The sequence below is a fragment of the Pleurodeles waltl genome, chromosome 5 (assembly GCF_031143425.1).
Source record: "Pleurodeles waltl isolate 20211129_DDA chromosome 5, aPleWal1.hap1.20221129, whole genome shotgun sequence".
In the NCBI taxonomy this organism is placed as follows: Eukaryota; Metazoa; Chordata; class Amphibia; order Caudata; family Salamandridae; genus Pleurodeles; species Pleurodeles waltl.
The window spans coordinates 974,408,871-974,435,203 of NC_090444.1; the positions used below are offsets into that span (position 1 = coordinate 974,408,871).

At 44.0% G+C, this 26,333-nt stretch overlaps 1 protein-coding gene across 1 annotated transcript in view; it reads left to right on the top strand.

The window, feature by feature from the left end:
- The window catches only part of PEX3 (peroxisomal biogenesis factor 3), a 137,158-nt gene that overhangs the window by 51,673 nt on the left and 59,152 nt on the right, over positions 1 to 26,333 (top strand). Inside the window, exons 5-7 of the mRNA XM_069235121.1 lie at positions 5,557 to 5,681; positions 20,295 to 20,361; positions 20,463 to 20,517. Coding sequence (XP_069091222.1) covers positions 5,557 to 5,681; positions 20,295 to 20,361; positions 20,463 to 20,517 — 247 coding nt within the window. The remainder of the gene's footprint in view (positions 1 to 5,556; positions 5,682 to 20,294; positions 20,362 to 20,462; positions 20,518 to 26,333) is intronic.

The following is a 26,333-nucleotide window of genomic DNA, read 5'->3' on the forward strand; positions in this document are numbered from 1 at the left end:
AGATAATTTCCTGCCCCTCCTCTCACTAATCTTTAGCAAAAGAGGAATTTGCCTTCTTCAAAACAGTGATCAGGAGAGCAGTGGACGTTTTGGATCACACCCTGCCCACTACAGAGGTGAGGACAAGTATTGTAACTGAAGTGTTCAACACAGGTCAAACGAACCAAGAACCTCTTCTTCCTTTTAATGAAGCCCTCATCAATGTCCTTGAGGGCACCTGGGCAAATCCAGGATCTTGCCCCTGAGGTAATAGGCAGGCAAGACGACCTAGGCCTGTTCCTGGGGATCAAGGCTTTCTCCTTTAACACCCTACCCCGGAGAGCTTGATGGGGCAGGCATCCACAAGTTGCCTTAACTAAAATGTGTTGCCTACAACTCCCACTGAAAAGAGAGTCCATACATATGGAGATGTTCACCAAGCATATGGAGAGCTACTTGCACAGAGTGACTGACATCTTGCCAGCTGTTCCCGAGGACATCCAGCCAACCCAACAGCGTCTCATCGCAGATGGCCAGGACACAGAAAACTACTCAAATTGCTCAGGCTTGGATTTAGCGGACTGTCTTGGTAGGGCAGTCAGAACCAGCGTGATGCTTCAATGCCACCTCTGGATTGAATTCAGATGCATCTCTTCTGATGTCCAACAATACCTGATAGCTAGGCTCTTCAATGGCTGTAGATTGTTTGGCGTGAAGTTGGACTCCACTAGACCTGGCGCTGTAATTTACCCAGCAAACTCACCCCTTTTGAGGCTTTGCTAGGGGATATTAGCAGAGGCAATGCCAATACGTGTCTCAGCACCAAAAGGTCTCCAAGTCCTTTTGATTTATAGTCCGAGATCGTCAAAAGTGTATAGGCTGCTCGAGGAACATGCTACCTAAAGTCCAGCACCCACTTCCCACTGCTGCAGCAAAACATCTTTAAGTCACCCTCAGCATAACACGATTGCCTACTAGGAGGCCGCATCACCATCTACCTCCCCAGGTGGAGGATTATCACATCCCACCAATGAGTGCTCTAAATTGTGGAACTGGTTGTTACTTCTCTTACTTTCTGGTGCTGAAGAATGACAGATGCCTTTATCCCATCCTGAGTCTTCACCCAATGAACTTCTTCCTCTGGAAGGACAAGTTCAAAATGCTGAACCTTGTCCAATTTCTCTCTGCCCTGGATTAAGGAGACCAATTGATGGCACTGGATTTGCAGGATGCTTACTTTCACATAACTGTCCAGATGTCCACAGATGTTATCTGCGGTTTCAGGTAGGCCAGGAGCAGTTTCAGTTCTCTGTGTTCCCCTTTACTCTTACCAGTGCACCTCGGATGTTCACAAAGGTGATGATGGTGGTTGCAGCCCATCTGCAGAGGTTGGGAATTGCCGTCTTCTCATATCTCAACAACCTGCCGCTGAAAGCAAGCTCACCTCAGGTAGTTGTAAGTCGCCCTTTAGACAGTCATCCTTTTGACATTATTGGATTTTTCCATAAACGTGCAGTCACACCTGACTCCTTCACACCAGCTCCCCTTCATTGGAGCCATCCCGGATATAGTGCCCTTCCAAGCATTTCCTCCTCCTCAACACGTCCAGGACATTCGGGCTGTGATCGCAATGTTTCAGCCTGTGATCTGTGTCTCAGGGAGAGCGGTTCTGAGGCTTCTGGTCCTCTTGACCTGCATCATACTCATGCACCACTCCAGGTAGAAGATGTGAACTCTGCAATGGGATCTGAAGTCTCAGAGGTCTCCGCACCAAGGAGATCTGTTAGTCTGCCCAGGTGTGGAAGGAGACTGCAAACGACCTGCAGTGGTAGCTGCTCAACTGCAATTGAATCTGCAGCAGACCCTACTCTCTAAGACTTTGGTTTCTGGTGAAAACATGGCTCCATACCAACCTGCTGGAGTTGTGAGCGTTTTGCATTCCATGCGACCATCAAGGGGAGTATGGGTAAAGGTTCTCACAGCTAACACAATCCCCATCTGGGATCATAATATATAGGTCGAAGTGTGGTCCTGTGCCACGAGGGTCTCAGTCTCTGGAAGTGGCTGTAAGCTCAGGGCATCTCCTTTTCTGCCCAGCCGCTGTCAGGATCCTTAAACGTCAGGGCAGACAGGCTCAGCCGCTGTTGCCTAGCAGACTGTGAATTGCAGTTTCTCTCGGAGATGATAGAGGGCATCTGCCAGCAATAGGGAGAACCCAGGCTTGATCTAGTAGCCACTGCAGAGAACATGGACTGTCTACACTTTTCCGCATTAGGGTTCCCATGGCAGTACTACCTCAAAAACGCCTTCTGTTTTAACTGAAGCTCTGGATTATCTGTACACCTTTCTGTTCCTGCCTAGAATACTGAAAATAGATCAAAAAAGTAATTCCAGTGTCTCTGGATTGTCCCAAGAGGGTATGGTACCTAGAACGTCAGGCCATGTGCATTTGTTTTCTGATCCGGTTGCTCCTTCGGTAGGACCTCCTATTGCAGCTGTAAGACCGGGTCTTGCACCCTAGTCTGCAGAACCTGCACCTCTGTGTGGAGTTTGAGCTGCGACAGTTGATGTCTTTTGGCATCTCTCCAAAGGTGGTTGGTGTCATTTTAACACTAGGTGTCCATCCACTAAAATGGTCTATGCAGGATGCTGGAAGACGTTTGTTGCCTGGTGTTCCCCCATAACATCCAATGCGTGAATGCAAAATTGCCTGGCATTCTGCTGTTTTATGTGTCCTTATCCGAGTAAGGCCGTGCTATGGCAACAGTAAAAGGTGATCTTTTGGTCTTTTTACGTTTGCCAGGTCAAACCACCACTTTGTAAATCACCGGTTCTTTTGCTTTTCTTGAAAGAGTTGAAAGTGTTAACTCGTTGACAGGAACATTTTGATATGTTGGAGTGGACCTCAGTCTGGTTCTCACCTGCCTGATGTCCACTCCCTTTGTAACAATGCAGTCCTGTCCTCTAGGCTTGTTGACCACCAAAACTGTTTTCCTCATCAACATTACGTCTGCAAGTTGAGTGAGTATTCGAGCTCCAAGCCCTGTATGTCCAGCAGCCATACTAGACATATTGGTCCTTCGGACGAAATCGGCATTCTTTCTGAAGATAGCTACACACTTCCACGTTGGACAGTCCATCACCTTGCCTGCTTTCTAAGCTCCACCTCTCCCCCTCTACTATTTGACCCTAAGCAGGCCCTCAGGTTTTCTCTTCATCAGGGAAGAGACCATCATTTGAACGATCAACTATTTGTGGGCTACTCCGGTGCAAAACAAAAAAAAAAAGGGGTGGAAAGCAATGTAAAAGAGAACCATCTTTCAGTGGATTGTCTTATGATTTAAGATCTGGTATGGGCTAGTTAGAAGTCTCTATTAAAAGAATAAATTACTTATCTTTGCAAACTCCTTTTCTGGAAGAGGCTACCTAACTGGAGATTCCTCACTAACCAATCAACCTTCCCATTCTGTGGAACGGACTCCGTCAGTCATATAATAAGATCCCAAACTAGAGACCTACTGACGCATAAGAGAATTGTTATCAAAGTTGCCTAGATCCAGTCTGGTACCTGGGGACATTTCAGAAGGGGGGCCGGATTTGTGATTACATAGTTTCTACCAGAATAGTTGTTGCAGACTTATACTTACTATCAGCAGTTTTTTGCCTTACGAAGACATTGCTGGCATTACATTTCATGTCAGTACCAATCATTAAAGATGTAAAGGTTGCTGTATATTAATATTCACAATTAAATTTGCAGTGGTTTAAAGTAACAGTCTTAAAACATATAAAGTTAGCCATACCAGAAGCCACTGTTTTAATGTAGCTGCACCTAGAGTCTCAATCCTGATCAATGTTGGCATTTTAGTCCATCCGTAAATGACTCCTTTTCCTTGTATAACACCCATCCAACTTGGAGCTGTCAGATGACATTTTCAGCCCGATACAGGCTGATTAGAGGATGCTCAGGAGAGCATGATACAAGAGCCAAATGCCATAGCAAAAGGCTGAGCTAAAGGCAATCCTGTTACATTGTATTTGAACAGAGCTGTAGTGCCTCTAGTGTGTTTGGATGTTCGGTCTGTTAGTTTCTACTTGCGTGGATGGTTTTCATTTGACTTATGAGGGAAGCATTATGTGTTAGGCACGAGGTCCTAAATGTGCCTCCATTCTCATCACTTCTAACCTCGAACTTTGCAAAGGTATATATGTTGCAGAAGACAGTACAGCAGCACATTTTATATTGTTTATTTATACACCCACAAGGTCCATCACTGGGACCACTACTTTCTCTAGTATGTCTTCATATGTTTCGTGTGGTGCATCACATAAGTCTGTATTCCTTTTCAGAAATGTCTCATGGAGTGGACGGGTGTCAGTTTTGTGAATGATGCTGTCTTGTGGTACACACAGGCAAGGGAAACAGTCACGTCTTTGTTGCTTTTTGTAATTTAAGGTGGTATGTGATCTTTCGTATTTAGTTTGAGAGGAAGCAGGTAAAATTGAAGGAATAATTGACAATAGAAACGGATGCGGGCATTTTCAAAGCACAGAAAAATACCATGCTCCAGATTACGTATGGAGCAAAAAAGAATGATTTTTCGAAAGTTTTAAAATGCTGGTGAACAGTGAAAAACCACACCAGAATTTATAATAAGCAGAAACTGAAAATTGGCTAGCTTCAGCATAATGTAATGGGTAGAAAATTGTAATGTAGAATTGAACGGCCATTAAGCATTGGGTAGAAAGCTTCAGCTTTCACATGGGAACCCACTACAAACTGAAATCTTTCCAGCTTCCTTTTCTAATACCATCCTGTCCAGCACTTTTCTCCATCCCCGTGCCCCCGATTGGTCCGTAATATTTTGTCCAGAATCGTTTATCAACTTCACTACCACAATAACAAACTCCCAGCTTTTAAATATTAGGAAAATTCACCCTGGTCGTGAGCACAGTGAGCCAGAGGAATAACCTTCTAATATGTCCCTAGCAATTTACATTCACTTCTGGAAACAATAATAACAGTGGGCAAGCACCTACTCTTCAGTCACCTGTGATTATTTCCTGTGAACTCCGAGCCAGCTGGCTGGTAGTCAAACAAAGCACACAGACCACCTTTCTATTCAGGTATGGCTAATTCTATCCACATGAACTTCTCCACTACACTGAAACTCTGGGCAAACTCCGCCTCCTCCTTGTTTTCACTCTGCCTTCAAAACCTATCTTCTCATATTCGAAGACCAACACAGCCCATGTGCCTGTCCCCTCGCAGGGCCCGTCTCACTTCTCTAGAACCTTCCTACTCTTAGTATTATGTAAGTGTATTATTATCTATATATTTGCATCATTAACTCTACTTGGCTATCATTTCTGTGTGTAACCAGTGAGTGCCACACAATTATGTACACAGTATGACACTTCTATTCTCAAGTAGTTACAACTATCAGTGCAGTGTTATTGCGAAGTCAGCATTTTATGACCTAAAAATGTTCACTAGCCGTACTGTTTCCTTGTTGAGGTAGCTAAACATTTGTTTTTGTCTTTTTTTTTTTTTTTTTTTCTCTTCTGTTTTCACAGGTTTCACAAGAAGCATTGTGGCAGTTTACAGTACCTGCATGCTTGTAGTCCTTTTACGTGTCCAATTAAATATTATTGGGGGATACATCTACCTAGACAATGCAGCAGTCACCAAAAATGGCACAGTAAGTTGATCAATTAGTTACTCCTAGATTGTACTTGGAGCCATTTATGTTAGTTTTACTTCTTCTTGCATCCTTCTCCTTTGCCCTTTCAGTTTCTTACGTTTATCCTTCTCACCACCTATAAAAAATTGTACAGATTGCTATAGTACTTTCTTTATTAATTAACTGTTTCCACGCAAACAGTAAATGTACCTATTTTCTATCATCAGTTGGTTTCGACCCTGCTTTTAATTGTTATACAAAAAAGAAGTAGGAAACCCTGGGTGATTCCCAAGTTTTAGGTGGAGAGCAGCTGCTATCATAGTGGGTGTTCTGGAGTTCTCCGTGTAGGAGCCGCACTCCAGCTAAAACTTGGGAACTACCCAGGGTCCCCTACTTCTTTTTTGCAGAAGTATGTAGCACTCAAAGTCTGAAAGGGCATTGTAGGTCTTACATGGGCGACTGCAAATGTGTATATACATCCCAATACAATTCAATAGCAGCAACAGGAATGCTCCTGTCATATTTTGCCATTCAGAAAACTGGGCAGGTAACTTCTGAAATTCTCACGCTGCTGCGTAACAGAGCAAAGATGAGGTTCCCTATATATTTTCTGTGTGAGTGAGTGAGAGGTCTTTTTTGCATGTTGCATGGTGGGGTGCTCTAGGAGAAAGTGAGTTTTCAATCGAATGCCTGAAAATATACGTGTCAAAGAGCAAAGTTCAGTCCCAGTCGGCTGCTGTGGGAATTGGAGTTTAGTCCCACCAGAAATCCCAGCAGTCATTCTGAATGACCCATGTTGTGCAAAAGGAGAGTTACTCAACTGCTCTAGACCCTTACAGTGGCAGGCAGTGACCTGCTGAATGAATGTGTATGAAAGGTCGCACAAATCTTCACACACGCAATGTGTATTTTTGGAAGGGGAAATCCTAGCGGTCTGCAGGACAATTTTGGCATGAAATTACACACACTGTTCTTTAGCAGAGTGATGTTTCTCACTTCCAAAAAGGAATTATGACTCATTATGTCAACCATAATTTTTTTTTTCAATTTTTATTTTTTTATTTGCATTTATTATAAACAGTAACACCGAGTAAACATTGCACCGATACAATCACAGGACATCCTTTCTACCTTGTACACCAGTTCGAACATGTACTGCAACCCCATCACACACCCCCTATACTCCCCCCCCCCCCACCCACCCAGTTGTTCTGCAGTCACTGATACAGCACCCATTCCCCAAGTATCCAGATCTATGCCCCATATCTTTTCAAATTTCTTCTCACAGCCCCTACCTTTGTAGACCTCACGTTCCACTATTTTGCAACAATTAATCCCTTCCTCCATTTGCCAGAAGGGCGGGGGTCGTCTCTCGTCCCCACTTCTGGGCAATGTTTCTTTTGGCCACTAGGATGGCAGGTTTACTAGTAATTTTTATATTTGGTGAAATCTGCAGATGGCCATACCCCAGGAAGGGCAGGTCTGTGGCAACTTGGTGGTGCCTCCCACTGCTCTTTTCCCAACAATTCTACCACTTGGTGCCAGAAATGGCGAATATATGGACAGTGCCAGCATGTGTGGATGAATATGCCTTCCATCCCGCAGTTTCGAAGGCTTAGAGCATCTTTTGCCTTCCTAGTCTTGTGTAGCAATGGTCTAGTATAATATACCCTGTGTAAGAGTTTTAATTTAATAAACCTATAGCTATCCTTTAAAGCCCCTGCAGCTGGAAAACTCAAGGCGTCCTGCCAGTTCTCTTTCTCAGTTTCTGCAATGTCCTACTCCCATCTATCTTTGAGGTGTGTTAAGGTTCCCTGGGTATTCCGCATCTGTGTTCCCTATGTCAGGGAAATCAGTTTGTGTTTAATCCGTCCATCTAGCAGTCTGTTCTCTAACGGGAATCCTTCTTGGGTCGCCTCATTTTGGAGATACTATGCAAAAGGGCATGTCGCAACTGTCTATACTTGAACAGTAGAAGGCATTTGATACTCCTCTTGCAGATAGGCAAATGGGACCACACCATTGGCGTCCCATACGTCTGCCAGTATGGTTATGCCTATCCTGTCCCAACCCTGGAAACCCTTCAGAGCGGTCACTTTTCATATCCATGTGCCTCCCCAGAGCGTAAGTCGTGTGTCCCAGTTCATCTCTCTAAGCAGCTTCTGCCAGACTGTGAAGACCACACCCATTGACGGACATGCTTTATTATTTAGCCTGCCTCCGTATAGCATGTGCATGCAACTGTGTTCACTCATCCCCCATCTGTCTACCCTGACTGCTGGTTCACCTGTGTCTGCTGTGTACCCAATCATTTACCACTCCCACCAGAGTGGCTTCATACTACTTCCTGATATTGGGGAGCGCAATACTGCCTTCAGATTTAGAGCGATGGAGAGTCTTCAGCGCTGTCCGGGGTTAAATCATGCTGTTCCACTCGAAGGGGCAATGGTAGTGGGCTGCTTTGCACCCACCCTCCCATGGGGCAGAGGAGTGGTTGTGTTTTTTTGTTGTTGTTTTTTTTCCCTTTTGATCACAAATCCAGAGGTATCACCAAAGATTGGGAATATTTCTTAGATACAGGACAGAGAGTCATCAGTTTGAGTCAGGTAGACAAGTATGTAATCGGCATACAGTGAGATTCACTCCTCCCACGCCGAACTTCCCGCCCAGACCCTGGCATCAACTCTCACTAGAGGCGCTAGAGGCTCCACTGCCAATGTGAATAACATCGGCGAGCGTGGGCATCCCTGTCACGTGCCTGTACAGGTGGGGAGTTCCATCAAAAGACAATTATTAACTTTTACTCTGGCGTAGGGCCCTTTGTACAGTAATTTGATCTAGCTACAATATTGGGGGGGGGGGGGGTCCCGAATTCCAGTAAGGATTCAGAGGGGGCCACGGGTTCCAGTAAGGATGAAGTGGGGGTCCACAAAAGTCAAAAAGTTGGGAACCACTGGCCTAGAGAGTTATTCTCTGTGCCTCCCTCCTGCGTGAAGTTGTTGTGGAGGTGCCACAAGTTCAATTTGATCGACTGGTAGGGCATGAAGCCTGTCTGGTCCACCCCCACTAGGTCCGATATCACCACACTCAGCCTGTTAGCTAGCACTTTCGCAAGGACCTTTACGTCTGTATTCAGCAAAGAAATTGGCCTGTATGAGTTGCACCTATAGCCGGGGTTTCCATCTTTAGGTATTAAGACAGTGGTTGCTGCACGTAGATCTGGTGGCAGAGTCCCTACACTAAGGGCATCACGGTACATCTGTAGGACTGGTTTTGCCCCTGCCTAGCCAATTTACGAAAGAGTTCCACAGGTAGACGATTGGGGAAAGAGGCCTTCCCCGCATATAGTTGAGCCAGTTCTACTGCAGTCTCCGAGTTGGTCAGGTCAGACTCCAAAGATTCACGCTGCTCCTGGTTCAGAGTTTTCAACAGGCAGTCCCTTACAAACTCTCTTATTTCTTCATCTGATGTCTCTGTTTTCGGTTTGTAGAAGGGGGCCATGTAGAGTGTGAAGACTTCTGCTATTCATCTACTGCCTCTAATGGTCTCTCTGACTTCTGACTGGATCTCTGTTACGCAGATCCACACCAGCAGTTTGCTAGCTTTATCGCAGGCTTTATATATTTATTTTAGCTTAGAGAGGAAAGCATTTTTGACCTCCTGGCGCATCACTTTCCTGTACTCGATGCACTTTTCCTTCTAAACTCTAAGAGGCTTTGTGGGCCTGGCGGCCACGTCTCTTTCTAGAGTCTCTATATCCTGTTCTAGATCATCCAGGCTTCTACCATGAGTTTTCCTATCACTCACTTCCCTATTATGATCACCCCTTCAAGAGTTGCTTTGTAGGCTTCCTACATTGTGCTGGTGATAGTTACCATGCTCTTCTTTTCCTTAAAGAAGATTTCTGTGGCTTTATCTAGGGCCTTCCCAACCTTTTTATTAGCCAATCTCCATGTAGCCATTCTCCATTCCCTGGGTTCCCTCTGTCTTGCAGTCATGTGTCGCGGGGAGTGGTCCAGTATGCCTTGCACCAGGTACCTTGCCGTTGTGAACCTATCTAGTGTTTCTGCAGGTGTCAGGACATAGTTGAGCCTGGAGGACAGTGCATGCATGTATGAATGGAAGGAGTACTCCCTCTCCTGCCCATGGAAAGCCCTCCATACGCCTGCCAGCCATTGCGTGGAGGAATCATTTTAGTTACCCTGCTGTTGCTTCTGTTTCAGTTTTCTTACTCACCCAGTCTAACTGTGAGTCGTTGACAAGGTTGAAGTCTCCTCCTACAGTCGTAAAGGCCCAAGGGAATCGCTTCAGGAGTTGCCCCAGTTTTTTTAAGCATCTGTGATTGGAGGCCTGGCAGTATGTATATATTGAGAAGAAACAGTGACTTGCACTCTCATTCCCCCAGAACATCTGTGTAGCATCCCACAGTGTCTGACCAGGTCTTAAGAGTGTGGAAAACCATTGACTTCAGAATTAGTATTGCTACTCCCCATTACCCCGAGGTAGGTTGTGCATAGGACGCTACTGTGTATTTTCCCCTGCGTAAACTATTATGGTGTGCATCCATCATGTGAGTTTCGTGCAGAAAGCTGATATCAGCCTTATATCTGTTCAAAGCTTTGGCGACCAAACCCCTCTTCACTTTATGGCCAAGCCTGTTGACATTCCATGAAAGTAATGTTATGTCTTGGGTCTGTAGTGTAGTCACTTGGTTGATTAACGTTGAGCCCTTTCCTGCCAGTGGAACGGGTGCGGCTTATGCCCCAAAATCGGTATGTATATCGGTCGCATAGAACCCCTTACATCCCCCCCCCACCCTACCTTACTGAGCTGTGACCCGTATCTTGACTAACCCTCCAATTCACCGTATGTGTATACTCTCATCAATTTAACAGTTCAAACCCAACTTGATATGCTGCTCATTTGGGGGCAAAGTCTGTAGGCCTTTTGAAGAGAGAGAAGGGCAAATGCAAACCAGCCTTCACACCCTGGCTCATCCAGCTCCCCCACCCCCAGAGCACAACCTCACGATGGTGCAGGTATCAAGAGGAAGTTCAGCCCATTTGCCATCAGTTCAGTATGTCCTTGTCTGTCTAATGTACTTTTAGTTTGTGTCTCTTAGACTGTATGCTTACTCATCCTTGATGGTCTGGCGTCATTGGGGTGAACACCAGCATATGCTCACCCTCGATTTACGACTCAGAGCCCAAGGATTCTGTTCCGCTCCCCACCGCCCTGGGGAGCCATTGTTCTCCATCTATTGGTGTCTAGCTGGTCCATGCTGTTTTTGTTTGTCGCCACCGTTCGTCTCTGCCTTCATCCGGGCCTGTGTGTGGGGAAGGATCTATGATTCAGTCCTACCACTTCCTAGGTTTCCACAAGTGTCAGCCGACAGCGTTCTCCGGTGATGCCTCTGAGCCAGTTGATAGCCCTTGGTGTTCGAACCATTGCCCTGCTTTCTGTGAGGAGAAGTCGTCTTTGTCGATGTACACTACTCTGAGCTTTGCCGGGAATATAAGGACATATTTAAGTCCCAGTTGACGCAGTAGTTTGTTTATTGGCACAGGAGCACCTCTCTGTTTCTGAACTATTGCGGTATAGTCAGGGTATATGTTGACCTCCTGCCCCTCGAATCAACCACGGGCTGTGGGTGAGGGACAGTTGAATATTGTTGCGGTCCCTGTAGTTCATTAGCCTGACTATTAGCGGTCGGGGAGCCGTCCCAGCGCCGGGGTTCTCAGCGGTATTCTGTGAGCTTGTTCGACTAAGAAGGAGCAGGAGGACTGTTGTCTGCAGCCATTCCGCTACCAACCAATCGCATATTATGTCTTCTTAATCTTCCTTCTGCAACCTTGAGACAGTCTGTTGGAATGGGCACGCCTTTTCCAAGTTGTGCCTATTGTTTCTTTAGCTCTTGCACAGTCGGTTGGATCTTTTCTAGTTTCATTTCAGGTTCTCGCGTCCTTTCAGTGAGTTTCCTATGGTCAGTGTGTCGGATGCCAACCTCATTGACCACTGCCGCCAATTGTGCCTCTAAAGTCTGTTTTGTATCTTGCATAGGGGCTAGGATTGCTGAGGTGTGCGCAGCTAGGATGCTATTTACGCGATCTTGGGTTTCCACCATGATTTCTTTTTCACCGCTGCCAGACCGGTGCTTTGTATTTTAATTGGCTTGGGTTTCACCATATTGATTTCATCTGTACCCTTGCCGGGGTCTGCCGAGATTTGCGCTGTTTTGCTGTATATGATGTTCTCGATCAGGCTAGAAGTAGCTTGCAGTATACTTGTGTCCGAATATCCCAGGGCGTACAGTTCTCACTTCTCCAATCGGATCAAGGCCCCCGGGGTGCAGTTTATTTTTGCCTTCCTTCATCCCCTTAGGCTGGCCCCTTTCAGTGCATGATTACTATGCAGATCTACAGACCATAATTCGGTTGGGGGTGGCGGGGGGCAGAGCTGGGGAAGGGGGACAAGAAAGAAAGGGGGAGGTCAACACATTTTTCCTACGCGCTTCATCTAATAGAACCCGGATGCACTTAATATGATAAGGACTAGTTCTGTTCCTCAGGACCAGCAGCCCAATCAATAGTGTCTGCAGTTTCTGTATTTACTGCTTAAATGTCTGGGCTTTAATGCCCGCTAGCTCTTTCCCTGTGGAGACCTCGGTGGAGCAATCATACATTGTTCTCCTATTATTGGGGGATCAGGCCATTACTGTTGCCCGTGGTGAGATTGAAATAAGGAGAGAAAATCCTGGTCTCTCCACGCTTGTCTGGTTCCAGGTACGCCACAGCAACTTGAATCGCCACTTCTGCAGTCTTCATGCCTACTTTCAGGCATTCAAGTTACCAGATAGACCCGAGAGTGGACCATGGCTCTTTCCATATCCAGTCGTCTCTGTAGTGAGCAGGTAAGCGTAGTTGTTGTTGCTCTAGGAATAAGGTTTAGCAACTTGCATGAGTTCAAGCATGACGCCGACTCCCGTCTACAGCCTTTCACTGTCGCCATTTTGCCCTTTTTGGAGTCTCAGCTCCATCCCTACGGTGTGGGATTTCCAAATCTTTCGGGTCGGCCAGCAGTCCATCTACATTACATGCTATGGTAGGGGGTCCCTCTTTATTGCTCTGTTCTCCCCCAGGTCTTCCGCCTGCACTCTGGGTAAGGCAGGCTTCCGTGACTCAAGCTGCCCACCTCGTCGATGCCGTCTTCAAGGTGTTGCCCCTCCTCGTGGCCGGGCCAGAGTGGTCCCCTCACCTCCCAACTGCTAAGCAGAGCAAGTAGACACTTGACTGATAGCCCCTAGTGCTTGATGGGCCCAAGCAGGATTTGGTGGGCTGACCGTGTCTTTCTGTTTCTCGCCATTGCCATCTTGCCGGCTCCGGAGTCACAGTGCACTCTCCTTGGAGCTGGGCTGTTCTTGCCGACTCATCTGGAGCCACCAGTTTTCCCTGCTGCTCATCAGATCTGGGGGGGCAAGAACTCCCTTTTTACCGCTTCAAGCCTTATTTGTCCAGGATATTTGGGCTTCTGGGCTCAGCCATTGAATTCCAGGCCACCCCAACCATGACATTGAATGCTGCCATTTGGCCTGTTCAGAGGGTTAACTCGCGGGGCAATCCCCCATCCTATTTTGTCCATCATTGAAATGGTGGACACCATTATTTCAAGGCAATATTGCAGCGCTCCCATGGCATAACGGTAGTCAACCTTGATTTATTGTTAGCATCCTCAAAATGAATCCCACCTAACGCATGATAGTGGCCACTGCAAATAGTCCTCTTCCTTAACATATTTTGGGCAACTTTGGCAGAGTTATGGCCATCCCTGGCATATGATGCGGCATAATAAACAGCTGCTATCTGTCAATAAAGGACCCCAGAAATTCGATTTGTTGCACTCTTCAAACACGTTATTTTATGTTATCTGTTGTATATGAATTTATTAAATGAACATAAAAAATAGCATATTGATTAAAATGGCATGGCAATGTTTGTAGACCAAAAGTGCATTTTTCTAAATTTAAAAAGTGGACATTTCTATTTTCCCTGCAACTGACTAGCTTTTCTTCTATGTTTATTTTATTTATATATATAAAATAGTTTGGTTAATTTTTTTTTACATTTTACAAAATTATGTCTTTAGACAAAACAATTATATTTTCTATAATCTAGTTACCACTGATGTGTGAGTGGTAAATTATGCTGATTTTGGAAGTGTTATTGATGATATTGTTTACTTGGTGCCTGAGGGAACATGGGTCTGTGGTTGTTTATTTCAGGATTCGTGAAAAGTCTGATAACCATTTATGCTATCATTAGTGATGTGTGAGGCCTTGGCCTCTAACATTATGAAGAGTTTTACACAAATAAAAAAATGAGAAAACACTAATTCATCAAAGCAATTATTTTTGATCTTTAACATTTTCACTAACCCAATCTGTATCATTAAAAAGGCCAGTTCTTTACCACACTTGTCACCTGATCACCAGTGAGGCACTGCTTAATGTAGAAGAGTCCAGGTTGTCAGTATGAAGAACTTCTTCAAAGACTCCTTGACATCTGAGCACCATTCCGCCGAGCCCCCCCCAACACTCCCCTGTCCTTTCTACTTCAATGCTGAAAAAATTAAATTGAGAGATAAACACCTGCATCCTCATTGTTCAAATATCTTATTTGCTTACTAGAGAGGTTACTCTTCTGGTAGTGTGAGATCTGATTCACCAAGCATTTCTCTACATTCCTTGGCCAGTGCAAACCTTTTGGCTTTGCCCAAGCTTTTTGTTGATGTGTTTAGCATTGGCAAAAAAAAGTTATTGCCATTGCCCCAATGTGAAGTTGTTTATGTATGTATGTGTCGTCATGCATGTGCATACATCTGTCATGGCTTGGCTGCCATTGTTTTTTTTTCCCAATTCATGATTCAAAAATGGTGGACGACCATCTTGGAGTGGTAAATTTAAAAAAAACAAAAAACTGAAAAAAGAACAATTTTAGCAATTAGCAGTCTGGTAGCCACCTACAAGTGTTGGGCTGATATGAGCAGAGGTGGTTATTAGTAAAAAAAATAACGGACATGTAAATACGAACAAGAAGGGAGTTGAAGAGCAGTACAGTGGGTATGGGGTGGTAGGAGGTAAAAGTGGAGACTGAAACAAGTAGGTAAACCAGCACTGACCTAAGTCAATGAGTGGGTTTACCAGCCTCCCCAAACATTTCCTTCCTAAGCATTGAATGCCTGCACAGCCGCCAGTGTGAGAGTTTGACCATCAGGGCAACTCTGACACTTAAGCAGTAGAACCACTTGGGCCTGTGACGCATTCCATGATCGACACCTGAAAAAGTGAGCATGGCTCCTCGCCTGTGCCTCTGCTGTGAACCACGAGCAGTACCGCTTGTACTGCTGCTGTCTGCGAGCCTTGCATTCAAGATTACCCAATACTTTGGGTAAAACATTCAAATGAATTCTAACTTTGGCTGTGTCTATACTGCTAAATTGAGTGGGTGTTTTTCTTCTTTATGCATTGAATCCCTGGGAGAGCTTTTTAATAATGGAACTCTGTTTATCTGAACTAAGCATTACAGAACCAAGAAAGCGGCTTGATTATGTGCCATATTCTTGCGTAGTCTTTTTTTATGTGAATATAATCCTCTAGGGTCTGTACTATAACTTTGTGCCTGACTGGCCTTAGTTTGCGTAGTATTACATTTTGTTGTGTAATAAAAGTTGTTTTTTTTCTTTCAAGAAAAGCACAGAGCTGGACAGAATTTGTCAGTTGCATATCTGTTTGCACTCTGAGTCTTTGTCTGCAGGCTATCTTTTTACGAAGCCTTTGACTGCTACTGTTCATTACTCTGAGAGTCAAGTTTGGATCAGTGTGCTTTGCAGTGCCATAGTAGGTTAGGCCACAGGACATCAGTGGTAAAAGGTCCCAATTCCCGTGGTTGAGAACCAGTGACACCTGCTTGTCCTGTGGCCCCAAAATGGGTTCTGAAGGCATTGTATTGCATATTTTGCACAGTGCTTTGTGCCTCTGATTAGGAAGTAAAGAAAGTGATCTGCTTTGGAGCTAATTACAGGCTAAAGATTGAAGAGTGAAGAGAGGACGATGCAGACATTTTCTACAAGGAGCATTGGAACTGGACGTGAACTCTGGCAGTGGCAAGGCAAGAGGAGGAATCCGTAAGAAGGCTATCGGGCTGGACAAAAGTTTCACAGAGAGTTCATTAATGAGTACACAAATAAGCAGTTTTAATCTCTGGTAGCATATAAGCAGTTGTAGCTCCCTGTCCAAGAAGCATGTCCAGGGGGGAGGCGCATGACCTGAATGCACAAACCTAGTCACAGGTTTATTCCATTATGACACAAGTCCTGGAAATGAGAAGCTGGTTGTGAGTATTATCATAAGTATTATGACTGAATACAATGCACGTTTGTTGTCTGATTTTCATGACTACTTGACAGTCCATCTTAAGATCTTTTAGTCCAAAGAAACATATCTAGCATAATTGATTATTTCAAGAGTGTACGTACATGCTGATAAGTCATAAAAGGGGTTTAAGATGTGTGGAGGTGATATTTTCAGCTCGTCTATGAACAGTGCCTCTATGAAGCAGTGATAGAATCTCAACATTAAAAGGTTGCTGATTTCCTTCACCTCTGGATGGCATTCATGCATACCTGGTGAGATCCAACAAAACTTCAGTCGCACTGTAGTGACATGATCCCTTGGAGGTCATCTGTATACCAGGTACCCAAGGAATTCTTTACACTTTCTGCAGATACTGCTGTGGGCTCTTGTGTTCGTGTCCGGTTTGGTCAGACTCTTCTGAAGAAATTGATTTGCTCAGCTTCTGTTGATAAAGATGCGTTCTTTACTCAGAATCACATGTTTTTCGATCACTTCATAAGTTTGGAGAAAAGCTGACTGGATGTACTCATAGGATAGAAGCTATTCAAAGTAGAGGCTCATACTGGTGACAAATTTGCCTACCTTCCATGTTTGTCTCTATTCATTAAGAAAAGACTGAATTAAAAAAGACTGAGCTTTTTAAGCTGACAAGAGCATGAAATGGTGGACCCTATAGTTGTACTGCATTTCAACTGACATTATAATTTGTAATGATTTGCTTACAACAGATATGTTGGTAGTCTGCTTGCAGCCAGGTCATCTAAGGTGTGCAGAAAAGCGAATTTAGTACTCTCATACAAGAGTCACCATAGTGAGTATGTTTTATTTTCTATGTATAGGCTTTTAAGATGAGGTCTGTCAGCATTCTAGGTTGTTCACCTGAAGACCGGGTTGATCGTCCTGTACCGTCCTCCCTGTCACCTTCTCTTGGTATTGGGATTGAAGAGTCCTCTGCATGGTAAAAGGTGTGCACCCCTCCCCTGAGTACCTAACTGTACTGTTGCCTGGATCCCTAATGCTGTTTTTTTTTCTTTTTTGTCATGGCCAAACACAGATCATCCGTGTGTGCAATGACGTAGGCCTGTCTCACGGATTGCAAAGTGGTCGGACCGGGAGGGGCACCCAAAGCTCTACCCGCATAGTGGTGGAAGGCTGCTGCCTTCCCCAGGAGTTAAGAGGCACGAGCGCGTGGAAGCAGCATGTAATAATTAGTAGTGGTGAACAAGACATTTTTACCCTGTGTCACTGGACTGAGGCCTACAGACTCACTCATCTTTTTAAAAGATTCCGCTGCTTTGTATATAACTCTCCCTTAGCCTACATCAGGCAAGTTGTGGAGTGCTGCCCAGCACAGGATTAGTGTCACTGTGTTAGTTTAATTTGTGCCTTTGAAGGGTATAATACAAGGATGAGGCAAGTACTGAGCAGTGCATGTGTGCTTACTACATGTACTCGAGTGTATGTATGCCAGGATGAATACATTATATGAAATGTGTAGAACTGTACAGTGCATGTGTTGATAAAGCATGTGTTGAGTGTGTGTGTGCTTGCATGGAGTACAATATGAAGGTGAAGTGTTGTGCAGTGTTAACGTAGTGAGTGTGTGTGCTGGCAGTGTGTGTGTGTTTCTGAAGTACACACCCTGGTTAAATATTGAATAGCTTCAGTGTGAACAGTAGCGCGGTGTGTGAGTACTGAATGCATGAGTACAAGACATGGAGAAACGGTACTGGACTGAAAATGTACTGTGAAAGTGCCTGCAATGGTACATAGTATAGAGAAACCTGGCTTCCATCTAGGGAAACCCTGAACTGCCATGTAAAGACATGAGGAGGAGAGGAATCCCTCCAGCCAGATTTGTGTATTGCTGCATTCATGTGCCCTGGGTGGGGACAACGTGGAGCGAAAAGTAAGGGATTACCTCTACATTTCAAAAGACTGCTCTTGAATTCAATGATAGATCACAATGAAGGGGCCTGAGCACATCCCAGGAAGGGAGATGGGGCTAATAGGATAATCATAAAGAGTAGGGCTGTGGGTGTTTGATTGACCTTTTGAGGCACATGTCAATGTGGCTGAAATCCAGGTGTGAACTCTGATCACTCCCATGAAATGTGTTATGAACAATCAGCTTTGGAGACATGCCTGCTATGGCAGACCTCTTTCATGAAAGAAGATGAAAAGGAGAAGTGCCCACTTCAAAAGAAACACAACCCCAACATAAAACGTCAACAACCCAGACCCTAAATCACATTTGATGTCTGGAAAAGGAATGTAAGGAATGGAAGTTGAGTCCCCAAAAAATAGTTATGTGCCAATCAGCTAAATGGGCTTGGCGAGGAGGGGAAGTTCTGCAAGAATTCTATCTGTGACCAGGACTGGGAGCCAAGGCCTGCTAGATTCCCTTCTGGGTGAGGGAACATTACCTAGGGAAACCACAAGCACCTGCCCTGCAGCACCAGCACCTGCCTGCTCGCCAAGACCAGTGTGCCCTGTTAGGAAAGGGACAGCATTGGACCAAGCAAGATCCAGTGGGGACTACCTGTGCGAGAGGTGAGGATTCGGCTGAGCCCCGCTTGGGCTGTCTCCTGTGTGTAGGATTGTATTCGCCCCCTCCCCTCCCCCGTATGCCAGGAGAGAGCCACCCTAGACTGAGCCATATGTTGAGTGCCATATAGATCTTGCTACGCCCATACCGTGGCACTACAGTGGCCCTGTATGCCAGAGGAGGCCACTGGTAAAGTTACTGCTTCAAGGAGGGCCAAGACGTGTGACTGTCTGGGTCGGTGCATGTTTGCTTGGAGAGTCTGTGCCTGAATAACCCTGTACCACAGCAACCCCTTATGCCAGCAGGGCTGCTGGTACCAACATTGACAAAGTATTTGGGCCACCACTCGAAAGAAGAGGCTGAGGCTACGATCCATGAGTTGGACCTGCACTGCAAGAGAACTGCCCCCGACTCGCCACTGAGGACTTCCACAGATGCTGTGGACGACGTCACACTCTTGCTGGCTTCAGTCGGGAGATGAAGCAAAGTCAGCTTCTTTTTCGCAAACAAGGAGCTGTTTCGACATCCTGCATGTGCTGCAAGAGTGGGTAAGACTTTAACTGGGCTAGTTGGCCAAGGGGGGAACTCTCTGCCAACGGTGCTCTTGCACCATAGACACTTTGACTCTGTTCCTAAAGGGTCAAAAGAGAGTACTCTTGAGTTCAGCCTAATAATTTGCATTCCCTGATGTGGCCACCAGTAAATGGTGAGTAATATGAACATATTAACTGAAGGTGTGTGGGACAAGGATTCACTTGACAAATACTAGACCCCCTACTTCAAGAGGGATTGTGTTGTTGCATTTGAATGTCTCATTTCTTTGCCTGTGTAGAGTTAGAAATAAAGTACTACTTCTTCTTATAAAAACAAATATTTGGCTGGACATTGATTTAGTGTTTGTACTGTTTGCACTTTCAGTTATGAGTCGCGTTTACTGACATGTATTTGCATCTCCCCCAAGGGAGCCTTGACTGCTCGACCACAGCTGAGAGTCAAATGCAGAATAAGGTACTTGGCCCGTTGAGCGGTATTCATAGTAGGTAGGGCCCCAGGACTTCAGGAGTAAAAGGCCTCAACCACCACGGTTGGGTGCAGTATTCTCTGCATGCCCTGTGGCCCTCTGAAAGGGGTTCTAACACTTGGTAATCAACATCCATCAGTTGTGCATGCAAATATACAGTACAATAGTCTCCTTAGTATCGTATTACTAAGTAAAAAAGTGAATACACCTACCTCTTGGTCAGGAAGTGAAGCTCCTTAATCCAAATGCCTCTGCATAGGGTGCTGACTAGGTACTTTCCGGTTCTTGTAATTATTGCAAAGGAAACTTGTGAGTTCCAGTGTGGTTTCTTCGTCTAGATACATCAAGCTTTTTTGTGTTAAAATGAAGGTCTTCAAATAAACAAGGTTGGTGGCGGTTCTGTGTGACCTGGGCAGTTGCATCACAAGATCATCTTAGTGTATTTTCAAAGGGCTGTCTGTTATTGGGGCCTCACGGGAAAGCCTACCTATAACCAGGGGCCTCAGTAATAGTGTAATCCTGGTTATCATTGTTTTCATGCTGATTTACTAGGTGTCTTCTCCCCTTGTGCAGGTATTACCCAATGTTTATGGCCTGGAGGAGCTCAGTATATTTTCCTTTGCTGAATAACCTTATCATTGACTTCCTTGGCAGACACAGTTGGCTCCACCTGAGGTCCAGCAACAGTATTTATCAAGCATCCAACACCTTCTTGGAGATGGTATGCTATTGATTTCTTTAGTCCTTCCACATATACTTATAATAGCTCTCGTAGAACATTGTTTTTTAAAACTATGAATTCCTTCTGTTTGTCTTTCCTAGGTCTTACAGAGTTGATTACTGTGGTAAAACACGCTGTGGAGATGGTTTTGGGAAGGTAAGCAAAATGTGAATTAAATGTAATTTCATTGGGTCATGTGCGTATTTGCTTTTTACGTGGACATAAGCTTGATTTATTGTTGTTCAGTATTTGCTTTGCCTGGTATATATTTTACACTCGTGCTCAACTGTCACATGAGGTGTGTGCTTGAATTCTGCTGTCTAACCATTGTAAGTGCGCTATTCAGTAGAAACGTAGTATATTGTTATTTGGATGATAAGTAGATGCCGATCAGTGCCCTTCAAACTTGGGTAGGTTTTGTGTCTTCTTTGCTAAATTAAGTTAGACAAAAAATACACTTGGAGAAGTGAATGCAATGAATCAGAAGTTGCTAGAATCCATGTTTTCATGATGAGGTTGAAGGTGACTGAAAGTCACTTAAATGTCAGTTTCCTTTAAACCAGACACATAAGATTTGACACCTTGCCCCAACCTTTCTTTTGTTATTTTTTGTATCTTTACAATTATATTTTGTCATATAGGGACAGATATGCGAAGCATTTTTGTGGTCGCACCGTTTACAACCACAAAAATGCTTTTTCTGATGTACAAAGCCCAGCTTTGTAACTTGTTGCCGAACCTCAGTTTGCGTTTTGTGATTCAGTATTTGGGAGGGTTATGTTGCGGTGGCCCTTTCTAATACTGATTTGCAGTGTTGTGTACAAATGTTTTCAGATCAAAATGTGGTTGCAGAACATTTGCAATTTACCACCAACTCGGAGCTGGTGGTGAGCCATTAGCAAATGGGAAGGGGTTACATGGGGTGACTCCTTCTCTCTTTAAAATGGTTGAATAAATATTTTTTACGAGCGGACGGTGGTCCCACAGACCACTGCCTACTCTTAAAAATTTAAACTTAAACTTTTACGTTAAGGAAAACAGGCTGCATTAAAACAAATTGCTTTATTTGAAAGCAATCACAGACGTGGGGGTCTGCTGACTGCACCAGGCCACTATCCCTATGATGGGGCAGCAAATACTAGTGTATCCCAAATTGCGACCTATCTCATTAATATGGATGAGGTAGGTCTATTTGTGACCCACTAGGGATCGCTAATGAAACTCTAGAGTTTCATACATTAGGAGTAGTGAATTCCTAATTGCAACTCACAGGTAATCGCAGTTAGGAAATTGCTATTCCTAATCTTTGTAGGTCTGTCCCTTAGTCTTTTGTCAACTTAACACTTCTTAAGGTTAGTTACTTTTCCCATCAGTTTGTCGATTAGTTCCAAGCTTTTTACCAGAGGGCACAGATTGGTGTACAAATCAGTGGCCATACTTCTGCCCCTGATATCAGTTGGGTTACCCGGCAAGGATGTCAGCTATCTCCATTTCTTTATGGTCCACCAATATCTTCCTGATATTGTTACAGTGTGGTAAATCCAAAGTTTAGGCATATGCCAATTGTCTTGATTACCACCTCAGGTATATTGTATGTGATGCCTGCTACAGAAGCCAATTGTTTTTCAATTTGGCTGAGGTTGGGGTACAAATAAGGAAGAACCCAAATCCTTAGCATGTTTTTTATTATTATCAAATATACCAGAAAATTATCATGTGAACAAACTAGTATCTTGGGATGTGGCCTACTGAGAAATATAAAAATTTGAGGTCTTAAAACTACAACAGAGCCTATCCAGGCCCTTTTTTTATGTTAGAGGCCCAAGTGAGTTTATTTAAGGAGGTTCTGATGTCAAAGATTCAATACTTGTTTTAGGCCCTACCTTTCTATGAGCCTCAGTCTTTTTTGATTCGGAAACAAAATCACGAGTTGAGTGTGCGAGGCCCAGAATCTATAAAAGAAGCCACAGGGCCTCGCCAAGCATATTAGCAAAGTATAAAACTAGACAATGAGAATCTTCAATATCTGACAGGAGTGGGCCAATCCAGATGCCCTAAAACACATCATGTGATGCAAACCCATTGCCAAAGACTTTCTGTTTTTAGAATCATCAATCATGGACTTTATCTTGCGTAAATGCACCTTCCCCTTTGCTCTACTCCCACCGCCTTTGCTAAAGTCCTTCACCACATTCACTCATATTTGCCTAAGGAGAAGTCTGGACCAAAAAACGAAAACATCAAATCACCAGAAGAGCCATATTTTTCCTAGGAAATATTTTCTCCCCTCACTTGAGTTGGATCTCACCTCCATCATCTTTTCATTTCAGCTTGGCATTGTTCCAGGCCCCTTAAAAGACATTATTGTCAAGTCAGGTCAAGTATTTCTTTATTCAATTAAATTTGATCATAAAATCACATAAATAAAACATCAATTAAAAACAACAAACAATAAGTGCAGTCCCTAGCATAAATTCTGGCGCTTTAAGGCGTTAAGTCCAATAAAGCATGGTCACAACACAACTCAAACAATATTGACAGCGTGCGGAGAAGGATGTTACCATATTTGATGCCTCGAAACAAAAAACACTTAAAAGGGTTGCTGCGTTAGCTGGCAAGATTGGTACCATCATTACGCCGGAGACTGTCAGGGTAAACTGAATAATACGATAGTGGATTATATAAAGCTGCCTGAAAAGCTAGGGTACATAGAATTTTCAAAGCAATCACAGTAAACAATAAAATGAAACCCAAGTATAAAAAAGCTAAAAGTCTTAACTTTAAAAAACAGACAAATAGCCCTTAATAATCGATACCCGAGAATAAAAACATATAAATCAGGCAGTGCTAATCAGCAAAATTGTAAGGCTAGGAGGGGAAACGGTGTATGGGAAACTTTGACATACGAGTCCTTCCTCTGCATACTAATCTTGAGCACCCAGTGAATGTAACTGATCACAGCAAAGCATCTAGCTTGTGATTGTAGGCACTTTAGGAATAGCAAGCCTTCTTTGTATGTTGAGAAACCCTTGTGGCACAAAATTTACAATGTATAATTTACAAAAAGCACAAAATGGGACGTTGATTGGGATGAGATGGGATCACACGGTCGCCAAGGCTCCCTTGTGTCTGGACAAAGCTAAACCCCTCTGAAGAGTTCTAATGAGAGCGAAACACGTGTCAGTGGTTGGTTTTACTCATTCCAGGTTGGCTAGGATGGTATTTTACCAGTCCAGAGCTGTAATACTGTGCCTGGAGTGGTGAATGGCTTTTGTCATTTTACACCTTGGTGAGGACGACACTGTGTCAACCCTATGATTAAAGATTTTGCTGTACAAATGGCAAAAGACTTTGTCCCTATCTAGCTCGGCAGAGATAGCACTGTGCTTATTCTATGCTTAAAAACTTTGCTAGATAAACAGACATTTGAGGTGAGCAAATCTAGAGTCTTGTAGGGTGCTCCTTACTGGAGCTGCTTTCCGCCTAAACTTGGGAACTACCCAGAGTTCTCTTTTCTTTTTTGCATAATTTATGCGTCACTCTAACCCTGAAAGGGCTTTGTTTTGACTTCTACTGAGTGCTCCCTTGTGTCTGGACAAAGCTAAACCCCTCCGAAGAGTTTTAATGAGAGCAAAACATGTGTCAGGGGTTGCTTTTATTCATTCCAGGTTGGCTTGGATGGTATTTTACCAGTCCAAAGCTGTAATACGGTGCCTGGAGAGGTGAATGGCTTTTGTCATTTTACAGCTCGGTGAGGATGACACTCTGTCAATCCTGTGATTAAAGACTTTGCTGTACAAATGGCTAAAAAACGTTGTCCCCATCTAGCTCGGCATAGATAGCACTGTGCTGATCCTATGCTTAAAAACTTGCTAGATAATCAGTCATTTGAGGTGAGCAAGTCTAGAGTGTCACTGGTGTTGCAGAGTGCTCCTTACTGGAGCTGCTGTCCAACTAAACTTGGGAACTACTCAGAGTTCTTTTCTGTTTTCACACACACACACACACATTATATCTATATATGTATATGTGTATGTGTGTGTATATATATATATATATTTATGTGTGTGTGTGTATATGTATATGTTTATGGTCAATGTCGTCTTTGGGAAGATATCTTATGGGGATGTACTGGAAACCTTGGTACACTTCCAATGGGCAACCATTTTTTAGTATTTTCTGTAGCAAATTTGGATTAGATTTGTTTCCCTAGGTGGCAGGAATTAGCTTAACCTCTTGAAGTAGATAAACTAATAAGTACCATATAGGTGTCATCCTGCAGGACGGTCATTACCTGTTTCGCTATGACAATTATATTACTAAAATATTGCATTCCCGGCAATATGCAGCTGTCTAGACCTCACAGGATGGGCACCTTTTTTACCAATTTATGTAAGAGTCATCATTTCAGATGCCTCTCACATCCATGGAATAGATGGCAAGGGGTGTTTTCGCCTGTATACGTACAAAGCGATTTGAAGAAGCTTTTAATTTTACCAATATCTGTATTAGATGGTTTGAGGTAGCTTTTGATGTACCTCAAAGCTTTATATTAACCACCCCATTGTAAAATGGTGTGAAGCTAAACATTCAGGAGTGTGGTTAATGTTTTTCCTGCTGGTATTGAAGAGAAATCAAGTTTAAAAAAGGAAAACTACAGAGCAAGTGACTGATTCCACTAACATATGAATTACCAAAAGTAATGACCATTTAAAATGATTTCTGCAAATATTTTTGCTTCTTGTGGTTAAATGCACATCTATTGTGAGGTTGAGGAAGATCATGCAAAATGATGTAAATGTTCAATCAATCAATCAAGCAATCAAAAAATGTATAGAGCGCGCTACTCACCTGTGAGGGTCTCAAGGCACTGGAGGGGGGAGGGGGTGTCACTGTTTGAACAACCATGTCTTGAGGTTTTTTCTGAAGAGCCGGAGGTCTTTGGTTTTGCGGAGGTTGGTGGGGAGGGAGTTCCAGGTTTTGGGGGCGAGGTAGGAGAAGGACCTGCTCCTGTGGTGGTGCGTTGGATGCGGGGGATTGTGGCTAGTGCGAGGTCAGCAGATCGGAGGTTGCGGGTGGGAGTGTGGAAGTTCACTCTTTCGTTGAGGTAGGTTGGGCCGGTGTTGTGGAGGGATTTGTGTGCGTGGATGAGGATCTTGAAAGTGATTCTCTTGTCTATGGGGTGCCAGTGAAGGGATTTGAGGTGTGGTGTGATTTGTTTGTGGCAGGGGAGGTCCAGGATGAGGCAAGCGGCTGTGTTCTGGATTCTCTGGAGTTTCCGTTTGAGTGTGGTGCCGGCGTAGAGGGCGTTACCGTAGTCTAGCCTGCTGCTGATGAGTGCATGGGTGACTGTCTTCCTGGTATCTGTGGGAATCCATTTGAAGGATTTTTTCAGTGTGCGGAGTGTGTGGAAACAGGAGGAAGTTACTGATAGTGTTACTGAAATGTTAAAGATAGTAAATGCAGAGTATCGCTATTTGGTGATTCTAAGTTTGGGCATACTGCAGTTGTGATTACTAATAAGAAGGGCCCTTGTTTTCACAAACGTTACAATCAAGTGTTTCTAGGTAAAAAAATATATATATCCTACTCTAGTGAACCATGTTTGTGTTAACAATGTTCTACCTTAATGTCCACTTATAACAGTATATATAGTGTTTGGAGTTGGGGTTTCCTGTGCAGTCAGAGTCTTCCACCTGGTGGCATGTTTTAAATTTATCCCATTAGAGATGCATGTGCTTTGCATATATAAATTTGAATGACTTATTAAAAGCAACTGGTCATGAAAGCCTCTTATAGGTGAAGGTGATGTATGTTTTTAGGTATCTCTCCCTACACAAAGGTGTTTAGTTAATTGATTCTGTTGCGACTTATTATGTAATAAATAGCTTGACTCTGAATTTTATTCATCATATTGTTGTACGCTCATTATCATTGTGTACTAGAAATGTACTGTTAGTTTGACTTTTTCG